The sequence below is a fragment of the Notolabrus celidotus genome, chromosome 16 (assembly GCF_009762535.1).
Source record: "Notolabrus celidotus isolate fNotCel1 chromosome 16, fNotCel1.pri, whole genome shotgun sequence".
Taxonomy (NCBI): Eukaryota; Metazoa; Chordata; class Actinopteri; order Labriformes; family Labridae; genus Notolabrus; species Notolabrus celidotus.
Window position 1 is genome coordinate 4655372 of NC_048287.1, and position 26070 is coordinate 4681441.

Genomic DNA, 26070 nt, shown 5'->3' on the forward strand with positions numbered 1-26070 from the left:
GTCACAGGCCTGATTTGCAGAATCTACCTGGGGCTTCGGACCCACGGTCGAAAAGCAGACAACAATGGGGGCACAGGAACCTTTTAGTTCAGGGGAAAGTGATTCAGGGGCTAAAAGGCCCCAGAACTCTTGGTCGAAATGCACCTTTACTTCTGAGTCTGTGCTTGAAGAAAATATGCAGGAGTAAAAACAAAGTCGACTTTTATAAAAAATATTCCCAAGTGTTCGTCTACAGAAGCTCATTTACTCAAACATTAAATATTTAGGTGTATAAATTTGGCTTCAGATACCAAAAACACACAGAGTTTACAGATGTTCCAAACATGTGATCAGACATGAGTGTGTGCAGATGTGAAAAACAACCCTGCTGAGGATGTGAGTTCCCGTCCTCTCCTCTGAGACCTGTATCAGTGTGAGGAGGAAGTGGTGAGGGTACACCATAACATAACCGCAAGTTTGGAGTAGACCTGCTTTTTTTATTTATTGGTGTAAACTCAGATATTTAACCACGTGGTTTTGTCAAAATGTGGTTCAGATCTTTGGTTTTTTAACGATCGTCCTGCTTCTCGTTTTATCAGCGGCTGCCCAGAGAAAACACGTCGGGTCTATTTGGGATCCCTGCTGCAGTATTTGAAGGTGTCAGAGCTGCAGGCTCGGTTTGAGCGATAAAAACAAGAGATTTTCTTTCCTTTTCCAATAAATGTATGACTTTAAAATAACCTCGTATGCACCAGCCTATCTATATTTGTTCTATGTGTTGACTTTCTGGGGTTTAACTGAGCCACACAAGATTAGCTCTGCGGGCTAAAAGCTGATTTATTTAAAACTGTGTGCTAAGCTAACAGAGCTGGACGCAGTCACAGGTGAGAGAGTACCTCGATCCTGACCAGCATTTATTATATCCCTGATAAAAACAGCATCATGACAGATTCAGACGCAGATAAAAACAACTGTTACAGTTATGTAAGATTCAGAGAACTACTGATATGCTGGGAAAGACATTATGTCACCTTGTTTTGTTGCAGCAAGAACTAAGTGACTCACCAGTCTCGCTGTAGACGGTTGGTCTCTTGGGTGAAGACAGGCGTGACACGGAGCAGATATGTTTGCCAGTAAACCTGAAGGCCTGGAGGACTCAGAGCCATGGGGCTGCGCTATTATGGGAGAGAGACCTCTGAGAGGGGAGACGGGTCTCAGGGTGGAGGAGGAGGAGGAGGCATGACAAGTAGCAGGGGAGAGGGAGGAAGAAGGGAGGGGGGACAGGTAAGGCCGGGGTGACGGGCTGCGAGGTGGAGACGGCTCCGTCAGTGGAATCAGGGTTTGAGCACCCGGAGAATGCGAGCCTGCGCAGGACGTGGACGCTGAAGCGTCGAGGCGCCGGCGGGCGAACAAGGCCCTCCGGGCGCTGGCTGAGCTCCTCGGGGAGGGATCCTTGAGAGGTGGAGGGGCGGATTGTCGTGGTTCAGGCTCAATCGGCTGAGTGCCGGGTAGAGGTTTCCCTCGACCAGAGGGAGCAGGGTCTTCAGCTGGCATGGTCCTGTTCTCTTCATCACATCCTTGGTCCGGGGTCTTTGCAGTGTGATCCTCATCGTGTCCACTCTTCTTTGAGTCAGAGTACTTCTGATCTTGGTGTGTGTGCGGCTGGACTGAAGGTTCCTCACAGACTCCTACGGGACATAAAAGTTTCCTTTCAAACATTTTGCTTCTTAAACATCGTCTCATTTGTCTCTCCAAGTGGAGGCATGCATTCCTCTTGAATATGTCGGAGTACTTCAAGAGGGTACTTGACTTATTTATATTAATATAAAGTCAGACATTGATAGTTTAACTGTGATACGCTCAGTAGAAATAAAAAAGTAAGATAAGGAAAGGGACTGGTGGTTAGAAAGTATCAGCACTGAAGCTACGATGGAGAAAGAAGTGAAGAGAGAAGCTGCTCTTATTCTTGCTTCACAGTGAAAATACACAAACCCTGCAGTAATCTGTACTCACTCTCTACGACCTCACCTTTGGTTTTCAAAGAACTGTTTGACTGTTTGGAGATGTACGTCGCTGATTCTGCGGCGCCATGGCTGCACGTTTGGAGAACACATTCGTCACACTGGCTGTTCCCTCCACCTCCACTTTGACTGGCGGCGTGCTTCTCATGTGATCTGTGGGTGTGAAGAGAGCAAGAGGTTTCAGTTTCATCCTCGGAGTAGTGCCCTGTCACTTGTCTATTGATGCTGCTTCTCTCAGGATGATGGTCGCGATCAATAATAGTGAAACTGGAGCTGACAGACAGGCTGCAGGCCCTGGAGCACCTGTAAGCAGCTTTCAGAGCTTGTATTTATCCAGTGTGAGAGCACTATCTGTTTGGCTACACAGGGAGCTCACACCGGGGCAGCTGGACCTGGGGTCCACCCTTCCATGTACACTGAGGGTCCCTCAGCGAGGCGCCCACTTCAGCTCACACAGAGCAGCTTTCATAAGCCAAAACCAGACCCCCTCCCCACCTCCAGCCCCCTACTGCCTTACAACCCCAGCTCACACCACCTCCGAGTCTAAACAAGGGGGAGCTTGCAATGTGGCCCAAGGTACGGGGGTTTGCAGCAGCCGGCCAATAAAAACAGGGCCGAGAGGGAGGGAAACCCTGGCCCTGACCAGCTGCTGCTCCAAATAAGCATGAAAAAACACAAAATGAAAACACAGTCCTACGACAAACAATCCTCCTGATTTTAATCGGCTGTTTTTTCTGCTATTTTCAGTGCAGGCTGCACGGCTGGATAAACTGGGCAGGTATCATAAACGGTGGCTTTAATGGTCTCAGGAAACTTTCCAGTTAATGAAAGCGCCGCACTTCGCCCTCATGCATCTACACTTTAAAGCAGCCAAAGCTCTTCATGAACCTGTATTCACACTACAGATTTAAGTCCAGGTGCCTTTGCCTTTCCTCACGACAAGAAGAAAAGAAGGCAATGTTCACGGACGCTGCAGCATCAGTTCTGTCCTTTTGTCCCTCAGACACGCTGTTCAGACAGAGAGGAGAGAGCGAGCAGGCGTGAGGATGACTCACTCCTTTAGGAAGACTGTGATGAGCGTCAACATGAGTCACAACAGGGATTTGTTCACAGACACACTCCCAAACCAAAAAGAGACACACAGATGGCACCTCCCTGCTCTCTCCTGCGTCTCCTCGCAGCAGTGTTTATTTCTGACGGGAATCAGAGGCTCGGAGCCTGTCTGGTTCAACCTCGCAGAAAATTAATTTGAGAAATAACAGACTCAAAATTTGATCCAACAAGTCTACCGACAGCATTTTACAAAACATGAGAGTCATACTGCTGCTGTTATCTTTTTAACACGGATTATTACTTGGCTGCGTTTGAGTACTTGAATCTGATTGGTCATTTCAAAGCAAAAGTTCATAACTATGGTCTGCTGTTTCTCGATAGCAGAATCACGTTAATGTGCAGAAAAAGGTCCGCTTCATACGACCTCAGTTTGTGTATGATACAAGCAGCAACCTCTGGTCTTAAAATACGAAGCCCATGTGGAAGTGTTCAAATCTGCAGCCAGCCTCAAGTGGAAACACCGGACACCACATACACACCCATTCAAAGAAGACGATGTTTACAACAGAATTAAACCTGTTTACAGCCTGGTTCAAAAAACTGTTTAGGTCTGAATAGATCATTTCTCTATTCAGACCATAGACTGTAGGCGGAGCAACACAGTCCATTATACTGTATATACAGTATAATGGACTGTGTTGCTCCGCCTTTTCCCATTGTATGGTTTTTGAAGCCAAAATATTCCGTTCCAGAACGTCTGAATAGATCATTTCTCTATTCAGACCATAGACTGTAGGCGGAGCAACACAGTCCATTATACTGTATATACAGTATAATGGACTGTGTTGCTCCGCCTTTTCCCATTGTATGGTTTTTGAAGCCAAAATATTCCGTTCCAGAACGCTGACATCTTGTAAATTTTCTGCAGCCAGAGTCTGCGCAGTAAGGAATTTTTTTCCGCCCTACAGCGTGGCGTCCCGAGGTCCTACAGAGTTTCTCACGGTTCGGATCAGATCACGATTTTGAGTAACGGATCGGATAATTTTTTAATAATAATTAATAATTTAAAAAAAGACAAATTTAACTTTGTCCTCCATTTATTTTGTAAAACACTTGTACACTTTTGTCCATTAAATAAAAACAACCATCAACTCAAAATTTACTGTGGGCCCAGTCCTGCCTCATTCACTGCATTTCATGGCATGGCAAGTGAAGGAGCAGAGAAACTTCAAAAGTTTCACTCCATTCTTCTTTCATTTGCAGCAGTGAACTCTAAGTGACCCAGTAAAGGCTGATTTATACTTCTGCGTCTCCCCTACGCAGCAGGGGCTGATGCGGACATGAGCCCCACATACTTGTGCGTCGATGTGTCCGTGTCACGCAGCAATTCTCCTCCGAAACGCTTGAGGGCAGTGTGGTCTCTCTGATAGCCGGTCGCCTGCTTCCGGTCCCGCTACGATCTCTGTTTACTTTTCCACAGAGATTCAGAGCGTGTTATGTTAATCTACAGCTGATACATGTTGCTGTTTATCATACAGACATGATTACATGAAGAATAGAGAGGAGGAGATGAAATACACGGCCGATGTGTGGCCGATGTCCGGGATCCCGGAAGTGCTGTGAATGTGAGAAAGACAAAGCCGTCGAGCGGACCAATCACAGAGCTTGCGGTCCGCGTCGGCTCTACGCGTAGTCACATTTTGGAGGAGGTGCACGTCAGCTACGTGCGTAGGCCTCTGCGTAGGTACGGGAGCTATGCGGACCTACGGCGTAGGCTACGCCGTCGATTCGACGCAGAAGTATAAATCAGCCTTAACATCCTGTCTGCGTATTGTTGACATGGAGACAAGTCCCGGTAAACACGCGGTGACCCGAGCAAAACACAGAGTGAAGGAATAACAGTTCGGGGGCCACAAACAGGCGGCCGGATGCGGCCCGCGTATTGACAGCCTCTGGTCTAGTGGGTGCACGACGGAATTTCATAACGTGGCTCAATCACATTCAGCATTCACTGTATTTCACAGGGAAACCAAAATGCTCCCATACATGTGACTTACAAGATGCAGGAGGTTTTTTCAAGTTCCTCTGCTCCTTCACTTTCCATGACTAACACTGCGCTTGACGAGTGAGTGTGGATTGAACATGCGGTCATCACGTGAACACGCGCAACTTTTTTCATCAACCGATCCGCGGACCGCGTCCGTGCCGAATTGGGAGAGGCATCCGTATGGATCACGGATCAACGATGATCCGTTGCACCACTACTAATAACTAATGAAGAAGAAACTTTTCACAAAGAAGAGGCCTTGAACACAAAACAGTCCAATAATAACTACATATCACCACAGCATACGGATGTGAGAAACATTCATACCACTTGTGTTTATTTTTTAAGTTTGACTGCAGCTTCATTCAAATGAATGAAGGAGACAGAGTTTTTGACCTATACTGCCACCAGCCACTAGGGGGAGCAGTTTTTGTGGCGGCCTCACTTCGAGCCGAGCAAGATGACGTCCATTTCATATACAGTCTATGATCGGCGCACACTGTACGGGGGATGAATTTTTCTATTAGTCAGTATTTTTGATATTAAACTTACGAGTTTTGGCCATATAAGGGCACAGCTGACTTGATTTGACAGGCGGGAAGACTGTAGATGTTAGCGAGAATGCTAAAGGTCCGCCTCTTTATCTCACACTAGCTCAGCAGAAGTTATGTTGAGTTTCCAATATGGCTCCCGCAGACAATTGGCTTCAAAACACATTTCAGAAACAGATGGGTGACATCAAGGAAACTACGTCCATTTATTATACAGTCTAGACCCTCACGCTTCATCTCCAGGTCCTGCCCACCCTGCACCATAACAGCTGTGCCATACATTACCCCTCACTTAGAATACATTCTTACTCTCTCATTAATGTTTCACTTTGCATCATTAGCATCACATTTATTCAATAACAAACACTATATATCAAACACAAACACACATCACATTTCTCCTTTGTGTGTCAACATCAGAGTTTAAGCAGCAGTGAAAGGATAACGATATACAAAGGGAATGTAACACCCAAACACTGTAGCTTTGGAGGATCTCAGCTCAGTTTGTCCAGCACAGACTGCTGAAGCCTTATATAAGCTTCAGATAAACTTTGAAATATTATTTGGCACAAAGATGGGACTGGATTCTGTCCTCCATCTCTTTCATTTACAAGAATTAGGAGTGGATCTCTTCTCAGCCAGAACAAGCAGGAGCACTGATGACAGCAAACACAACTTGTTTCAGTGTTTACATGTGCGCCTGAGGAGGGTTTGAAGACAGGATTAAAAACAGTGAAATTATCCTTTAAACTCCTTCAGAAATATCTCTTTGTTCTTTCAGCTTCTATTTACACTGCAGTGTTTTCTAACACGGTTTGTACTTTTATTTTGCACTCTTCTGTCTGTGTAAGAGAACTAAACATGCTGCTGCTCCGTTTGAGTGGCTGTGGTGCTTGGTGTAAATGAATCTCTGCAGGCGCAAAAGGAAGCTAGGTAGTTTCCTGGCTTCAGCTCCTAAACAGACGGGCTCTGTTGGTGTAGGCAGCCAACCCTTGGCCCCTCCAACAAGGTAGATAGACAACAGTTTCCACAACGTACCACAAAATGTGACGCAAGACACAAACACAGTGAGCAATTATGTAAGTCCGGTCCTCCACTGGTGGATACGGACGGTTATTTCTGTTCTTGTGCATGTCACAGTGCTCAGAAGTTCATACTCACCCTCTCTCTGAGATGCAAACATCAGGAGGTTTTTTATCTCTGAAGCACAAGGGTACATCCTCCCCCTCCTCCTCCTCGTCCTCCTTCTTCTCTTCATCCTTTGCTTCTTTTCTATTAGAGCTGTCGTCACCTGCAGACCACTGTCCCTTCCTGGATCCCTCCTGGTTTCTGCAGCACGACTGGCTGTTGTAAACCTACACTCGAAAGAGACATGGGCAAATTCACCAACCCTGCTCCAGCATGCCCAGGGAGACAAAGAGTGGGAATTCTCATTGAAACTTCTGATAGCAGTCGTTGATGCACATGTCTTTAATGGCTGTGGATTTTATTCTGAAGATTCTTCAGGTTAACAACAAACTCAGTCCTCGCACAGTTTGCACATTATTTCATGCTATATCCTCCAATCAGTGCACTTCAATTTAAACTACATTTTGAGTCTACCTGATACTATAACTTTGGGTACTAATCATCTAAGAACACTTACAAACTTGAACACATATCATCTTCCCTCTCTTGTGGTATGTTTGGAGCAACATGGGCTAATGTTGACTGTTTTTAATGGTATTGGTTAAACTTATGGGTCAGGCTTGGCCCAGCTCTGTACCAGGATAACTGACCGTCTGATTTTGTTCTGGAGTTCTGTCCTCCTTCCTCTGGTGGGGACAGTTTTATCATATCAGACACAGATCAGCTGCATGCTGGCTGATAACAGTATGAATCCAGAATTAACGAATTAAGCTAACCCCCAATTTCTACAGGGACCGTGTGTGCAGCGTTCGGTAAGCACCACAGGTTTGCGCTGTCCGACAGCGCGCACCTGAAGCGTAGCGCAGCTCAGAGCAGTCAGGATCAGCTGGGTCCAGTACAGAAAGAACAACATACAAACAACAGGTTACAGAGCCTTTCTGTGGTTGAATCATGTGGAGAGTATTCTGTTACTTTTGGGCTTTAATCATCACTGAGTATGCTACATAACTATACAGTTTTGATTTCCCAGGTTTAGTTTAATATGAATGATTCTGCTCTATTTTTTTGTCCTGTTACCTTCTGATACAGTGATCATCTTAAAGTCCTGTTACCTTCTGACACAGTGGTCATCTTAAAGTCCTGTTACCTTCTGACACAGTGGTCATCTGAAAGTCCTGTTACCTTCTGACACAGTGATCATATTAAAGTCCTGTTATCTTCTGACACAGTGATCATCTTAAAGTCCTGTTACCTTCTGACACAGTGATCATCTTAAAGTCCTGTTACCTTCTGACACAGCGATCATCTTAAAGTCCTGTTACCTTCTGACACAGTGATCATCTTAAAGTCCTGTTACCTTCTGACACAGTGATCATCTTAAAGTCCTGTTACCTTCTGACACAGTGATCATCTTAAAGTCCTGTTACCTTCTGACACAGTGATCATCTTAAAGTCCTGTTACCTTCTGACACAGTGATCATCAAGTCCTGTTGTAGTCGACCTGGATCACTGATATGTGGCTGTTTGCAGCTTACATCCATAATTGATGAGTATTTCTGATCTACACGATCTTTAAATGGTCTGGAGTCCGTATATGGTGTTTTATTTTGAAATTAAGAGGATGTTGCATGCGATCCTCGTGCCTGACTTCCTGTCTAGGTTGATCTTCTCTGTTCAGCTTGACACTTGCTTGGCCGCGGACTCCGCTGGAAATAGACTGTGCGTATCGATCAATCAATCAACCTTTATTTGTATAGCACCAATTCACAACAAACGTTATCTCAAGACTCTTTTACAAACAGAGCACGTCTAGACCACTCTATTTCAAATTATGAACAGAGACCCAACACCAAGACAGGATAAGACTCAGTCTGACCCCACCTTAATCCACCATGAGCATTGCACCTTGCAGTATTAAGCTAGTTACAGCGGAGAGGACAAACTTCCTTTAACAGGCAGAAACCTCGAGCAGAACCAGACTCATGTTAGACAGTCATCTGCTGAGACTGTGTTGGGTCTGGAAAGAGGGATAGAGGAGAATAAGAGAGAGAGGGAGCGGTGATAGTGATAGTATGCGCCATGGCACTCCCTGTGTACACAAGAGCATCGAATAGAACGGAAACGTATCAGGTTTGCAGCGCGTGGCGTAATGCTATGCTGACCTAACGCTGCACTGACGTAAGGCAATGCGGCACATCCTGTGTAAATTGGGGGTGACATTAAATTGCAATAATGGGTCAAATAAATAAAAAAAATACTTTGTCATGATGCAGATTTGAAAAAAGGTTTGAAAAAACAACCTTTTCCTTGCCCGGTCTCAGGTCTCAACCTAAGGGACGGGCATGAAAAAATTAAATTGATTACATTTTGAGATCAGGTTGACTGTTTCTGATGGATGTCTGAGCACAGAGTCAAAGAAATGTTATAATTTCTAATGGCACAAATGACAAAATGTGGGTGTTTTCGCCTGATTTAAATCATCCTGATATAATTCACAATGCAATCATTTACTGTCTGCATGCAGTAAATCCCCTTTTTACTCCCTGTCCCTGTGGATTTTGATGAGTGTAAAGAGTAAAATTTTCAATGAATTCTTGTTTAGGTCAGCTCACACTATATTACAAATTCAAAGACATATCTGTGATTGATGTTAGTGTTGAAATTACCTCAGTGGAGCTCAGTCTGTTGTGGTCCTCCTGCTCCAGTGACTCGGTCCTCCTGACTGACATGGGTGATGTGGTGTAGATGGAGGAACTGAGCCTCTGTTTACTGTGCAGCAGAGAGAGAGCCGTCTTGCTGGAGAGGCCAGGTGGGTTGGGGTCATAGCTGCTGGTGGACCATGATGAATACACTGAGGGCTTCTGTTCATCCAGAGCAGACGGGTTTGGTTTAATGTAGTTTAAATAGCACCAGCTATTACAGGTGTTGGACAGCAGACTGGGGAATGAGGGTTCAACATGGGTGATAGGAGGATAAACACGGGGCAGACATGACTGAATTTCTCCTTTGAAGTCCTGATTGCAGGTGTCCACCAGCGCCTTGTCAACAAACCCCACCTCCCTCTCCTCTTCTTCTTTCACCCGTTTCTGCTGCTGCCGGGACTCCGGGAGGATCTCTATACTGTTCGAAGGGGAAAGCATGCGCTTATTGCCCCCAGTGCCCGATATCCTCAGGCCATCGTCAGACCACAAGTGAAAACCAGAACTTATAGTCCTGTTGTCTCTGTATTCAGCTGTTGGGATTCTCAGACTCTGTGAAACAGAATCAACCTTCTCTGGGGGCCTGGTGGAGGTGGACTGGGACATTGTGGTGTAAATGGCACATGATAGGGTGAGGGTGTCTGTTTGGAGACGCACTGCTACTGCTGGAGATGTGACTGGTCTTAATAGTTCTGGACTGGGAGTGATGTGAGGGGCAGAGTGCTGGATGTGGGAGTGATTGACTCGGACTTCTAAACTATCATCATGAAGGAAAGGAATCTCTAGCTTCAGCCCAGTAGACAAAGGGAGGTAATGAGCTCTCGCTGCCCCTGATGGTCCGTGTGATGGGTAGGACTGTGGTGCTAGGGGAGGAGGCTCCCCTGCATGGTATTGTGGGGCCTCCTCTTTTACAGGATCTGCAGACAAACATTGTGTAAAAGAGTGTTCTGTGCTGCCTGTCAGCTGAATATTTTGACTGCATTTCCACTGACAGAAGACCTCTTTACATTGTAGATTCACTTGATTATGCATCGCTGTGTCACCTGATAAAGGGGAAGAAGGGGTTCTGCTGCAGAACACAGGAGTCGGGCTTCTTTGGGAACATACTCTGGGGCTGGCATTTTCAGGACTACAACTTGTTTTGGTGCACTTCTCCTCCTCTTCGTCTGGATCTTGGACAGTAGTGTGTCTCATAAGAAGACATCTTCTTCTGTCCCTCCAGCCAACCGCAGAGCGCTCAGGGGACAGACAGCTGAAGTCGAAAGATTTGCTGCGGGTCTCTGCGATTAAGACCCTCGGCTGTGGGTCATGAGGTGCCTGTTCAGATGCAGAGCGCCTCATTTCTCTGTGCTGATGCACTCCAGGAACTGTCAACATGTGAGGAGCTCTTGACCTCCTCAGTGGGGTGGACGTTGCTGTCTCTATGTCTGGTCTACTTGACTCTTCAAAGGATGTGGAACGACTGGAGGCGTAGGATGCACTGCTGCTCTGGCTGGGGCTGTGTGGCATGGATATGGAGTCAAAACTGGATTCACCAGAGGACTGGGCAGCCTCAGCGAGACGTAAGCGCTTCTTCTTTGGGGGAAGCTTCTCAATAGGGAGCTGGGCCAGTGAGGGGCTTCTCTGTGGCCACTGAAACTCATCAGGCTTCTCAGGTGGTTTTGCTTGTGTTGTTGTCTCTGCATCAGTCCCTGTGTTCATATTGGAGTCCTCTGTGACCAGTATCTCTGGGACCTGCACACTGTGTTGTCGGACCAGCTTTCGGGTTGCCGGTTTCGTTGTCTGTTGCTGGGGTTGCGCCTGAGGAACCAGTTGGTATTCCTCAGATGCTGGAGAGTTCTTCGCGGCCTCGCCGCCTTGACTCTCATTGCACACTGATTCCTGTTTTTCAAATGAACTTGTGTGTTGGATTACAGAACAGGTCTGCAGCGTTGGTCTCCTGGGGCACTCATAGGGTACACTACCTTCATCTTTACCTGACAAGACAGCAGGAGAGGGTAGTGTAGGAGAAGAGGGGTCATCAAACTCAAAGCTCTCCTCTTTCCTTCTCTTGCGTAACGCTGACGCTCCCGCTCTGAATGTCTGGTTACTCAGCTGGGAACACTCCATTTGACTGATCACAACCTCATTCCTGGGGTGATGTACCAAACAAAGACTTTGCTTGTGTCTCTTGTAACCTTCCCAATCTTTGCATCCCACACCACAGGCCTCGCACTCATACGGCTGAGGGTGACTCTGCGTGTGGTCCGGTACGGTGGTTACACTCTCAGGGTAAAACGAATGAGAGTTCTCGGGGTCCTCTTTTGTGACCTCAGCACTGAGAGGGATTTCAATTGCCGGCTGTCGTCTCAGCATCCCATAACGACGGGATGCATGCGGCCTTTCGTCAAAGGACTGACTTGGGCAGTATTTACTTTGGCCACCACTAGAGGCGTCCAAAGTACTTGCTGCAGAGGGCATTGAGTGACTTCTTATTAGAGGGGTGTTGGATGTTTGGCCAGCTGGATGCTCCACATTGACGGACGGATGATGAAACTTTTCACATGGAACTCCCATGGTGATGGAGCCACTGTTTTTGTAGCCCAGATCTCCAGGTTTAGGGCTCTGAATGAGAGCATCTTTCATGGAGGAACTCTTTTGAGACTCTGAACTGTTCTTTCTTGAGAGTGAAAATCTCCTCGGTTTCACGCTGTCGATCTTACTCGTGTCCACCACTGCTTCGTTGATAGTGATGAGTTTGGTGATGTGGTCAATGACCTGCTTCTTGGGGACAGTGAAGGGGATGTTTTTGTCCTCTTGACCAGAGGACTGCTGGTTGTGGTGCCGAGCCATCCTCTGTAGGTGTCCGAGACGTCCGTACTTGCCTAGGATGATCTCTGCGTAGCTTTTGGCACATGTGTTAGGGGGGCTGTCCTGTGACTGCTCCGTACTTTCAGATCGAGAGAAATAGCCTGATTCTGTACTACCTTTACTCGCAAGAATAAGAGGTGAAGTCTTTTCAAAAGATGAGTCATGAGGGCCATGTTTTCCTCGACTTAGACGCAGAGCTAGTCTTTTCTTAACTGCGTAGGAGTCATCGCTTCCTCCAGTGCAGTCCTTGGCTCTGTCTGTTTCAGGGCTTTTGATTGAGGCTACACTGCCTTGTCTTTCTGCAAGAGAAGATGCTGATGATGGCTGTTTGGTTTCATCTTCGGACTCAGTGACCTGCTCCTCTAGAGATCTCCCAGGCTCCCCAAGTGCCAGGCCTGCCTTGACCCTGTGTGTATGTGATTTGCGGTGTTTGTACAGGTTACTCTTAGTCTTAAAAGAGAAGCCACACGGGGCACAAGGATACGGCCTTTCACCTGTGTGGGAGCGAATGTGTTTCTGCAGGACACTGGGCTTTGCACATGCACGACCACAGTATGTGCAGACATACTTTCCTGGTCTTTGAGGCTTGCGCTCACGTTTCTGTTTTGGAGTGCCCTCCTCGGTCTCTGATTTAGACTGGGATGGTCCACCTGTCGAGGCCGGTGGGACTCCTGATGACGAACTAGAAACTGTGATGTCTTTAGTTGTCTCATGTTTAGGTTCCGGCGCCGCATCTGAGTCGACACTCTGCCGCTGATGTCGGAGACGTTTACGTTCATGATGCTGTCTTCTGGACTGTTTGGTTTGCTGGGGTGTGCCATGGGGCTTTCGAGAGCCGGTGTGCTGTTGCTCACTGGGCTTGGAGGGAGACTTAGACCGGGAGCCTTGGGGAGGAGACTCTGGCTGATGATGCTCTTGACCACTGGACTGCTCCCCAGTCGTCAGGCAACTATGCAAGGCCTCCATAAAACGGGAGAACAGCCTCTGGTAGACAAGTGGGATGTGTCTGCCTATGCCAGGCTACAGAGTTCAAGCCAAACCATGAACTGGATAATGGGTTTAATGTGAGTTATCAAATTGAATCCACTTCAGCTGACTGTCACCACTCATAGTCCTCGCTCGTTTTCTCTAACTATATCGCCTGACAGCAGAGTGATGACATCAAATGCAGAAGCGGGTTATAAAAGAGAGCAGCTGTAAAATGTCATTCACTGTGCAGGAAGTCCTCCTCTGCCTCGCTGATCTTAAGTTTCCCATCGTGAAGCCCTCAGCCCGTCCTGCTGCCACACACTCTGCCGCTCAGTCCACTGCCCTGGATCCACGATGCTTCAGTCTTCTAAAAATAAAGATCTGTGAAGACAAACAATTCATTATAAAGATGAGCACATACATTTCAACTTTGAGACACAGATAACCTCCTGACCCTTTGCTTGCTTAGTATGGATATTTATGCTTCATGAGTTACATAATCCCTGTATGTGTCATAACATTCAGCTTTGCTTCCCCCTGGCTGCTGAATGCTTTAAAGAAGAATGGTTTATGTAATATTTCTGTATAAAAATATATCAGCATGCAGCCGGTAAAAATGATGATTCTGTTACCCTTCCCAGAGAGAAAGAGCAAGAGAGAGAGAGAGAGAGAGAGAGAGAGAGAGAGAGAGAGAGAATTTGTACAACAACTGTGACTCGAACACTCCAATAGCAGCAAAACTTGAATTTGCTGTGCTCCACAAACACTTCTAATCAACCGTGCATTACTTATTACAAATCTGTGAGCCACAGTATCTCTCTGTTGGACAGCAGCACATATCCCACCCACTCTCATACAATGATGAGCATCTTATCTTTCGACTGCAAGAGGGAGAAATAAAAACTTCAAAAGAGGAGTTTGTCATTTTCACAGGAGAAGATGAGACATGAGTATGAGATTTGAGGAGGGATTCATTTAAAGCTAGGGTTGGTAGCAAGCAGCAACCTCCAGTCTGAAAATATGAGTCCAATGCGGAAATGCTAAAAGCTGCAGTTCATCGAGGATCCACTTGAGGCTGGCTCTTTTCACTAATCAGCACACACTGTACAGGGGGTGAATTTTTTTCTAACGCGGCAATTTCCAAGATATTGAGATTACGAGTCTTCCAATGAGAGGCCCAGCTGCCTGTGGGAACACTGCAGCTGTTGGCTAGGAGGCTCAAACTCCGCCTCTTTACGTCACACTGGCTCCACAGCAGCAATATGGCTGCCGCCGCCGACTGGCTCCAAAACAGCTCTTCAGAAACAGATGAGTGACTTCACGGACATTACGTCCATTTATTATACAGTCTTTGGTTGGTAGTCAAGGAAAACTAGCATGAATTTGAATGTAGCATTTCCTCAGGACTCCGTCTAACCCCTCCCCCCCTCCCCTCGGAGCTCCCCAAAATGACGCCCCCACTCACATGCACGAGCGCCCCTGATTCACAATCATATGATGGTGACTGATTCAAAACCGGTCCTCAGCACATGGTTTGTGTTTTGCACTACGTCAACTCATGTCTCACTCAGCGGTAAGAAAACACCAAAACATTCTCATAGTGAAAGTTAAAAACACAAACAAACATTAAATGTACGCTTTGCAGGAGGCGGGCAGAACTGCAGGACAGGATTTGATTGGTTTCATCATTTGGCTCCTGATGGCAGGGATTGGTTGGTGTTTTCCCAGGTTTACTCCGGCTGTAGATAGCAGCTTTTTTTACCTCTTGTTTAAGAACACATTATGTATTGATTACCATTGGAACATAAAGATCATTTTAACCAGTATAACAAAAAGTGGATCTAAATCTGACTACCAACCCCAGCTTAAAATGTGTTGCCATGATGCACCTTTGTCTTTTGTTGGTTTGTGAAGTTTCCCAGCTAGATTCAACGGAGAACAAGGGCATGCAAACCCAAGCTGCAACCTCCAGTCTCAAACTATGAAGCCAATGCTGAAGTGTTATAAACTGCAGTTTATCGAGCGTCCACTTGAGGCTGGCTTCAGAAACACCGGATACAACATACACATCCATTCAAAGAAGATGATCTTTACAGCAGAAATAAACATGTTTACAACCTGGTACAAAAGACGAGTGTAGTCTGAATAGCTCATTTCTCTATCGGCACACACTGTACGGGGGGGTGAATTTTTTTATAAGGCAACGGTTCAGAAGATAATAAGATTGCAAGTTTTGCGCATTTAAGGACATGACTGACTTGACTGACAGGCGGGAACACTGTAGCTGTTGGCGAGGAGACTCAAAGCCCGCCTCTTTACGTCACACTAAATCGACAGAAGTTAGGTTGAGTTCAGCATTTCCAATATGGCACCCGCCGACGATTGGCTTCAGGAACAGATGGGTGACGTCGTGGACACTACGTCCATTTATTATACAGTCTATGTGCAAACCTGACACAGTTAGGTCTGCCTCCACAGTAGGTGGCGATAGGCCCCCTTTCAGCTCAGTACTACCTTAGTTGACCTATTACTTCCCATACCAATAAATCCACTGAGAAGTTAGCAAAGAGGCTAACTGGTTGTGGTGAAAACATGTACATTTTACGTTTCTACGCTTTATTGTTGGTTCAAATGAGAAGGATGCGGTCTGTAGGGCTTCTTACTGCGCATTTATGCTGTTCCATTTCAGGGTTAAAGGCTTACGTGCAAATGGTGGAGCATGTGCAGAACGCTGAAGCCAGTTTGGGTCTGTTTGAGGCAAGAGTAAATTGATCCGTTTCAGGTCCTCTGAAAACCTCTGACCTGTTGACTCCAGGCCTGGCTCCGCTCATCATGATGGTTTGTTGTTGTAGTTAAGTGAGATACGATCTGGTGATAGCACAGAGTGTTTTATTCTGAAAATTAACCGGATGTTTTCATTTTGTTTTGGTGAAACCCGACTTCCTGTCCCGCTCCATCTGCTCTGTTGAGATTGATGCGTCGTGCTCCGGAATCCGGCAAAAAAAGAAGTCTTGTGTATGTGATCCGGAGGACTTCGACCTGCCGGGTCAGAGACGCAGCCAGAACACAAATGAGTGGATCCAGTGGAAGTTAACACATTGACTAGAATCGAAACCTATCAGATCCAGTGCCGTGACAGATCGGAGACTTATCGACACAAATCTGGTGAAATTTGGCCGTTAGCTTGGTTGGAATACTAAGTCACACTACTGTTAGTAGTACTAACGGTAACATTAGCCTCTCAGGTGACTCAACCCCTGGGTCCAAGATGTTTGATTGGTTAAAGTTCACTTTGACAGCAGGCGGGTTGCAGGTATCTTTGTGTTCATTGAAGTGATGCCACCGCAGCAGAATATATGAATGTGCCCCTCCATTAAGAGAGCGGTGATCAGCTAATCAGTCCTTCCAGGATTTCGCGGGATTTTTTTGTGATTGTTGCAGCCCAAAAAGCCTGAATTTGCGACAGCTTTTTGAAAAAATTGCGGTGAAAGTTGCGATTCTTTTTTTTTTTCTTTTTTCCTCCAATAACATCTCAGGGGCAAGCAAATATGCTAAATTACAGTTGTTTTTAGAAAACATTCTTGATGTGGCCACTGACTGTATTTTGATTCTCTTGATTCACAGAAAAATGCCATGAAAGGACTATATTGCACATTTACGACGGTCCCTGAATGCACCTCGCAGCGACTGATGCACAGTCAGTTCACGGCACTCTGAAATTAATCTGCATCTTTGATGACAAGGAGTTGATCAAAACTTACTGACTTACTGTCAGATGTATCACCAAACTGGATTAAATCAAGCTGTAGATGCAGAGCTTTTTACGGTAACCACGGCAACAACGTCAAACATCAAATATTAAACAGACGTCCCCCGGTTGTGTCTTTGTCACTAACGCACACCGGGGGGTAAAAATTATCAATGAAGATGAGACAGATGCATGGAGGTGAGGAGAGCTGATTCATAAAGCACACCTGCTGCAGGTAGAGACCAAGCGAACACTGAGCCCCTCAATCTATAAATAACAACGTTGTCATGGTCACTTGTCCCGCCTGCTGTCCCCTCTTTTCACCCCTTCTCTGTGCGTGTTTTGTTGCTGAAAAGTGCCGATCAAGTGAGGACTTATGTTTATGTTCCAAGGAAGTCAAATTGATGACAAAACCGATGACGTGCAGGGGCTGAGATTGAGGTAATTGGTCAAATTTGCGGGAAAGTTGCGGTGATTGTAAAAAATTGCAAGGCCGCGAAAAAATCGCGCTGATTGGTTGAATTTGCGTTGATAGTTACGATCGCGAAATCGCAACTTCCTGGAGGGACTGGCTAATATGCACAACACATATTGCTGTAACTTAAACTGGCTTCATTGATCATTTTAATCTCCAGACACGCCAACAGGATCGGCCGTTTTCTGCACATCCAAAATGTCCCACACAGTCAGTCCAGGTTCACTGAAGAGTCTGGAGTGAAACGCTGATCTTCATGATGATAAATAATAATACTAATAATGAGGACTCGACTCAGACTCAGACCCGACTCTTCTTCAGTGACATAAACACTTGAGACTTGAGGCTCTGTGACTGGACTACAACACTGGCTGCCCCTTTTTGAGCACATGTGAATGGTTCTCTGTAATGTAATGACCCTTCTCTTCTTTTCACCGTTGTAAGGTTAAAAAGGACAAACGACTGGAAGAGGTGGCTGCTGGCAGTGGGAACATACACAAGGTACCTCAATGGAGATACTGAAGAAAAGTCCCAGTGTGTTTTCTGCCAGCATACTGAAACAGTAAACAACGCAGCCCACGCACTGACCAGCTGGTTTCTACACCCACATACTGGTGGAAGACAGCAGAGCTGCTGGATCAAATCCATATGACTGATAACAGGTTTATAACCGTCTTTGGTTAAACTCTGATGAAAGAGTTTACATGAGAGAGGAACATTGAATCCATGTATCTGCTGTAACATGCAGCGTGTTAAAAGCATTGGTTAATGCAAGTCAGACAGCTACAGATCTGCAGGAGGGCGATGGTGTCTGGTGTCAGACGTAGCACAGTTAGGACAACACTAGCACCAACACAAACACATGACAGTTTCAATATCAAGTCAGGCATCTGCTCAATTACACTTGCAAGGCTCACACTTATTCCATAGTGAACTAAGGACTGTTAATTTACTCCACGAGAGGTGCAAATGATCCTTCCATCAACCCTTCTCTCCACACACATTGTGTTTTCCTCACTGCTCTTGGCTTTTTAACCTCCCTGATTGTCCAGAGGTGAACAGTTGTGAGGCACCGCTATAACCACTAGGGGTGTAAAGTATATTCGTACTAGGGGTGTAACGATTCTTTTTAACAGTGATCCGATTCGTATCATGATTTGTGGTTGCCGATACGATTAAAGGACGATATTGATTCATTTAGAACAGTGGTCCCCAAACTACGGCCTGCGGGCCGGATACGGCCCACCTCCACATTTGGCCCGGCCCCCTGAACAATAGTCTACCAGAGACGCATTATGTTTTTTTTTTCAGTCTGGCCACGTGAATCCTAGACTCGCCCCTGTCAAATAGAAAGAAATAATGGCGAAAAGGTTAGGTAAGAGAAAAGTTGATTCAGAATGCAGGGTATTTAACCCGCAGTGGTCAAACGATAATTTTTTTGTTCAATGCAAAGAAAAGGCTGTTTGTCTCATCTGTCAAGAGGCGGTGGCGGTATTCAAAGAATACAATCTGCGCCGACACTATGAATCCCGTCACAAAGACAAGTATGATAGCTTGCAAGGCCAAATGCGAGCAAACAAACTCTCAATGCAAAAAAGTGGACTGTCAGCTCAGCAGAATACATTTGTACGCCAAGCTCAGCTGAACCAGTCATCCGTTCGGGACAGCTTTCGGGTTGCTCAACTGATGGCAAGCAGCGGTAAACCTTTCACTGATGGAGAGTTTGTCAAGAAATGTTTGAATGCTGTCGCGGAGGAGGTGTGTCCCGAGAAGAAAGATGTCTTTAATGCCGTGAGTCTGTCGGCGAGTACAATCACCAGGCGCATTGAAGAAATCGGGGGTAATGTATATGCCCAGCTGCAGCAGAAGACGAAAGAATTTGATTTTTTTTCATTAGCACTGGATGAGAGCACGGACGTGCAGGACACAGCGCAGCTGCTCATTTTTATTCGTGGAGTTAGCGCAAACTTTGAGATGTGCGAGGAGCTGGCAGGCCTCCAAAGTCTCAAAGGGGCTACGACGGGGGAGGATATTTTCGGCAAAGTATGCCAAACCATGGAAGAGTTGGACCTGGACTGGTCAAAGCTGGCCGGCATCACGACTGACGGGGCTCCTAGTATGGTGGGTGCGTCTCGGGGTCTAATTGGACGCATGAACCGGGAGATGGAAGAACGGGGTCTCACCGCCCCGCCCACTGTCCACTGCCTAATTCACCAGCAAGCACTGTGCTGCAAAGTGTTGAAGTGGGATTCTGTCATGAAGGTTGTGGTGTCATGCATAAACTTCATCAGAGCAAAGGGACTTAAACACAGGCAGTTCCAACAATTCCTGTCTGAACTGGAGTCTGCGCACAGCGATGTACTGTACTACACGTACTGTGATCGTCACACTTTTTCTGTTACAAACTGACCCCGGCCCCCATCAGAGAAGGGAAAAGTTATGTGGCCCTCACAGGAAAAAGTTTGGGGACCCCTGATTTAGAACGATACGATCCAAAACGATTCAGTGACTTGAAATCGATTCAGTAATTTTTTTTGCCAAAAATTCAACCAGTGTGACTGTGAAATAAATACCTTGATACTGGACAGTCCTAGAACCTGTTGTTTCTTGTAAGGGAATCAGGTATAAATTGGACGGACCGTGTTGTGTGAAATCCCATGGCGCCTTAGTAGGTGGTTGGATAGATTTGCGGTGTTGCCGTGGTAACTTTACTTGACCTTTACATATCCTACAAACAGTGAGCGACTTATTTAGAACATCTCCATCTTTGTAAAAGCCAAAGTGTTTCCACACGCTGGACCGCAATGGTGGCTATTTCTAAGTATTGATACAATCAATTTATTACCTTATAAAACGATGTTAGATCGATATATGTCGTCTGGAAGGCCAACTTGCCGAGCACAGATCAATGTAGTCAGATCATAGGAATACAAATGGATACATCGATGTAGTAGATGAATCATTACACCCCTTATTCGTACCAAACTATTCAGTGCGGCCCTTTCGGTTCAGTGCAGACATGTACTGAAACAGTACAGCTTAGTCGAAAGGTGATGCAAATCCAAGGTCCACACACTGACTGAAAACAGGAACGCGCCACACACACAGCGTGTGCAGCTGACAGGTACGCAACTGAAACTTTGGTTTCAGCTCAGTGACAAGTCAACAAATCACCTCAAAACATCCTGAGTTTGTATCACCTGTGGTCAGTTTTGTGCTGTGAACTCAACAAGTGGTTACCTGTGATCATCAGTGTGTGTGTTAGTTACAGGTTGTGTGTGTTTGCTGTATGGAGCAGAGAATGCACTGAGTGTTGAGATTGTGTTTTCTTGCAGAAAAAATACATAACCAGCCTCTCGCTGGTTCATAGAAAACAAAACTAGAATGATCCTTCAGCTCGTCGCTCCGTCACAAAGTCTTAATCCCTTGAACCCGGGTTCATCTAAGTAGCTGGACGTTAAAAGTTGTAAACAGTGGTGCTGATGTTCCTGTGTGTGCATCTATGTGCATATGTTTGTTTGTGTCAGCCCGATCTCACGGGGGACCAACGTACAGCGAAGCAGCAGGACAGACAGGCTGCACCTACACCCAAAACGATGTACAGATTCAGCATTGTTTTTATTAATAACATGATTATTCCTGGAACACATATATTTACTCGTTAGGTGGCAAAAAGACGTCTGACATTTATTCACCAAACGGAAAATCAGCTCGCATTCGGTGCTTGGAGGGGGTTCTGCATGATTTTGTGTTTTAAGATTCAAGGTTCAATTCAAGATTCAAAGGTTTTTATTGTCAATTTTCACTGTATATACGAGACATATAGCTTTTAAATATCTAAAATTTAAATATAAAATACAATAAAATATAATAAAATACAGTTTTATAAAAACAGCCTATGTACTATGTATGTTAATTAATTATTTTTGATTATAAACTTTAAAACATTAAATTTCCTTTAACAACAGAAAAAGAAAAAGGAGAAGAAAAATAAATCTGAACAGGCCTACAAGCCTGAACTGTCGATGCTGCACTTTAAAACCTTGATAAAAGTTCTGAAAGTTCCTAAAAAAGGAAAATACATTTAAATTTGTTGCTTTACTCTTACCGAAACGAAAATGTACCGAACCAAAGCTTAAAAATTGTGTACTGAACCAAAGCGATATTTGTGTGTACCGTTATACCCCTATTAACCACGTCTAATCTTTATCTTCTAAAATCAGAGCTCAAATAAAAATCAACTCATCCCCTTTTGATGAAATATTCCAAATCAAAGTCTGTTACGAACAGTTAGAGTTCACTTGTGTGCACAACTACTAAGAATGTATGATAAATCGCTTCAAGTGATGTCACTTGAGTCTGCATCTCTGCTGCTGAAAACTAGAATTGGAAATAAAGAAAGGTATAATATGTGCTCCTGAGTGAGACACTGGGCTCCTCCACTAAACTTTTGGTAGGCTGACTGTACCGTGGTAAATTAAGGTAAGGTTTTCACAATACAACAGAAGAAAAGAAAAAACAACCTTTAATTCAGAGATGTTGCCCCTCTGTTTAAACTGTCCGAAGTGAATCTGTTAATTGATACCTTTAAAGAAAACACACTAATAATTAAAATCAGAGTTTGACCAGGGTGATATTGCTTCAGGGAAACACCTCAGCAGGAAGACAAAGTTTCATTCTCCACAACCTTTTTTATTCATAGTGTATTTATCAAAAATCCAGTTTCCAATTCAACACACATAAGTATAAGATATATGTTTTAATGGCAAAATAAAGTTTTATTTTATATTATTATATTCTTCTTATCCTATTCCCTTTTAACTGTGAGTTTAGCATATTTATTAAAGCACTTTTTTAATATTTCTGCTGCTATTTCTGATTTTAAAAAGCATGATGGGTCACATGCAGCATGTGGGTGTTAATACTAGTGATATTAAAACAAATGTGACGGTCCAACTGTGCACACACTGTTGGAAAAAGCCTACCTGTACCTTACTGATAGCAACAATCAGGCACTGCTTCTGACTCAAAATCAACTGTATTGTTAGGATTTTTTTTTAAGTCTATGAAAATCATTTCTGAAAACTTTAACTTGATTCTCAAAAAAGTGCCATGGTCGGTCATATATGTGAAATTTAAAGTTGAAACTGTTATAAATGGGAGATAAAATATTGACTTTAATCTTGTAATTGCGGTGGCTTTAAAGCTTTTGATTTCATGAATGTGTCTTTCTCTTGCTCTGTTTGTTAGACCGATCCATCACATCACCTCTTGACTCTCTTGGGGCAGAGGGATCAACCCACGAGGGAAAAGAACTATGCGAAGTTTGTGTTTCCAGTCAAACATGGACCTCGCTTAACGAGCATACTGTTAAGCTGTTGGAGAGCATTACTGTTTAAAGCAAAATGCTGCTCCAATATGAATCTACATACCCGTTCCTAGTTTAGAGAGTGCAGCCTGAATGATCTATTTACTGTCACTGTGAACCGGACCTCTCTAAACCCACCGTGAATGCGTCTCTCCCGGTGTTATGGTTTTAAAAGTGACCCTGTAAACTGGAGACCTTCAGCTGAACGTGTCAGTTTTTGTGGAGTTTACACAGCTGTTGAAACACAGAGGGAGTTCCTGGGAATGCAAACTAGTTTAGTTTTTATTAAGATTTCAAAATATCCTCATCAGATATTTAATGATCGTCTAAAGACGTTTATGAGGGATGCATCCGGCTGAGAGTCTCCAGTTAACAGGGTCGCTGTTTAAACCAAAACACCGTCCGATCTCTGCCACGGCTTTTTGAGTTCAAAAGGATTTTAAAGCCGTGTTGAAACGTCTTTGCTACTCGTGCTTATCTCCTCTCACGTGTTGATTCAGTGAATCCATCTGTGATGAAATATAGCACCATCTAAAACAGCACCAGCTGAGTCTCTTCATGCTAACAGGCTAACTGTTGTGTTGCTCATAATGATACCTGCATGTCCGTCTGCTTCTATGGTGTCATCTGTGATGAATGGCGTTCGTCTTTGTTTTACTGCCCTCTACTGGTCTGGTGGTGTAGTGCATTTACTTATTTTTTTTCTCCAAACGTCACACGGTTTGCACAATCTACCTGGGACTTCAGCTCGCGGTCGAAACGCAGGCAACAATGAGGGCACAGGAACCTTTTAGTTTCTGGGTAAAGTATTTCTGGGGGCTAAAAGACCCCGGAACTCTTGGTCGAAATGCACCTATACAAACAAAACCAACACCTCCTGATAGGCCAGTAGAAATGTTGACAAACTGGCCGAGCTGTTACTGTTCTTTTTAAGTTCATGAAATAATGGAATAAATTGTGCCTGTCCTTGCGTCTGGCCTCTTCATGTGTAAGTCTGCCATAGACTGTAGCCCATCTTTATGTAAGGCAATGGTAGCAGGTTATATATTTGCAGTGTGGGCACAGTCACAGTTCCACTCTGCTGAGTGCGCTCCAATCTGAAGCTTCTGAAACACGTCAGGTAAACAAAAAAAAGCCTCTCTTATATAAATGTTTGAAACGCTGCGTCCATTCACGCTCCACACAGACAGAGAATATTGTATAAATGGCTTTTTAAAAATCTTGTCAATTTCCTCTTCTCACACTAATGGGCACCCAGCGGTGGTTCCTATGGTAACGGCCCTAAACCATGTGGTAGCAGATGGAAGGAGAGCTGGAGGGCTAAATTTATCTCCCAGCATCCTCACTGACTACAGAGAGAGGGAGAGAGCGAGTCAGGCTAAGGTGCCTCCCTCCTAGAAGCTCAGGCTTTTTTTGAGGAGAGCTCGGTACACATCTCAAAGGAAAATCAATACTTTGGGAGTCTTGCATCCGTACTACACTTTCACTCCTCCATTCTTTTCAGGAGGAACCAGAGAGGAGAGATGAGAACTGTACAAGGGGATGACGAAAAAACACCAAAAGCAGCCTCTGTGTTCAAACTGAATTACATTCCTCCACACGGTGTAACCACGAAACAACTTTAAACCATCCTCATCTCACTTCCTGTTACCTTAAAAGGAAACACTCCATTTATAAAGGTGCAGTTTTCTGAAAGGTACACACGGCCAAAGTATTACTGTTAAACCTCCGCATTAGAAAAGGTCTCTTAAGGCCTTGATTGGTATTTGTGGCTGGAGTGATGTCATTTCCTGGAGTGTTTTTTGTCATGCGTTATATCCTGACAATCAGTAAAACCTCAGCTTACAAGTTATGTAAGTCACGCCATCATCACTGATACAAGTTTTGACATGGAGTGTCATCAAAACAATATGAAATCAGATTTAGCTAAACCAACACGGAGAACATACGAATCAGTCTGTTCTTGAAGCGTCATTTGAGGATTCAAGAGTCCTGAGAATGCAGGTTCAGTGTCTCCTGGATGTGAAGTCAGTGCTCAGGAGTAACCTCCAATGAAATCCCCAGAATATGGACGACAAGCTCAAAGGTTATGTAAGTTCTCTGAGTCGTGATTGCGCCACCATTTTTTTATTTTAGATCATTTAAACAGGATTACGCGCACAACAGCGGCCGCCCCCCTGCCTTTGTACGATGTCACCCAATTTTCCGCCTTATGTAACGGCGTGTCATGACGGCAGAGAACATACAACGATTTAATGAAATGTTCCGTTTTTTAAATTTTAAACAGGTTCTTTTGCTCCCTGCTGGGGGGTCTGAGCCGTTTAAGAAGCGATCTCTGAAGTACAAAAACTTTTAAAGCACAGGGACGGGGTGCCGGTTTTACCTCCCATGCAACATGTATAAAGACTACAGTCCTCGAAGAAGCAGCCTGGGGTTCGACTCCCACCCGGGTCATTCCCCCCTCTCTCTCCTCCATGTTTCTGACTCTATCCACTCTGAAAAGCTCGACAAACAGAGAAAGAGTGGGGAGGAAAAAGAAAGACATTGATTTGATGATGAAACACGTTAGAAAGAGTGTTCTAATTTGGGTTTTGTTTCACCTAAAGCGTCATCCAGCAGACTCATCTGAACCGAAAGCTACACATGTATGCCCTCCTCTGCTGTGGGTCTCCTGCACAATGTCAGCTGAGGGTTAGCAACGCTGTCAAGTCAGACAGAGCAGCTTTATCAGCAGCCGGAGAGCGGCGCTCTCCAGGGAGACAGAGAGGAGGAGGAGAGCCCTCTGGGAGTGAGTGCGTACACAGCCAGTCCTCTATCTATGTGTGTGTGAGAGAGAGTGAGAGTGTGTTCCTCGGGAGTGCTCCCCAGTCAGTCCACAGGAGGACATGCCAGGCATAGGAGGCTGGATGCACAACACAGGGAGCTCATTCACTCCCAGTCTGAGCTGTGAGCTGCTTTAATACATACACAGCCCACGAACCTCTCACTATATGCACTCCTCCATTCACACACACACTCACACACACACACACACACACAGAGAGAGACACACAGGAACACAAACACCCTCACTGCAGAGGCTGCACTGTCTGCATATGTTTAAAACAGCAGAAATACTCCTCTCCTCACAAACCTCTCCGCTCTGATTCCACAAATGATTCTTGCTATTTTCCAACACTCAC

The 26070-nt window shown here is 45.1% G+C and overlaps 1 protein-coding gene across 1 annotated transcript in view; it reads right to left on the bottom strand.

The window, feature by feature from the left end:
- Positions 1-26070, bottom strand: part of hivep3a (HIVEP zinc finger 3a) — a 66010-nt gene that overhangs the window by 6394 nt on the left and 33546 nt on the right. Inside the window, exons 2-5 of the mRNA XM_034704225.1 lie at positions 9446-13678; positions 6813-7006; positions 2008-2153; positions 1045-1667 (exon numbers count right to left, since the gene is read on the bottom strand). Coding sequence (XP_034560116.1) covers positions 1045-1667; positions 2008-2153; positions 6813-7006; positions 9446-13294 — 4812 coding nt within the window. The 5' untranslated portion in view covers positions 13295-13678. The remainder of the gene's footprint in view (positions 1-1044; positions 1668-2007; positions 2154-6812; positions 7007-9445; positions 13679-26070) is intronic.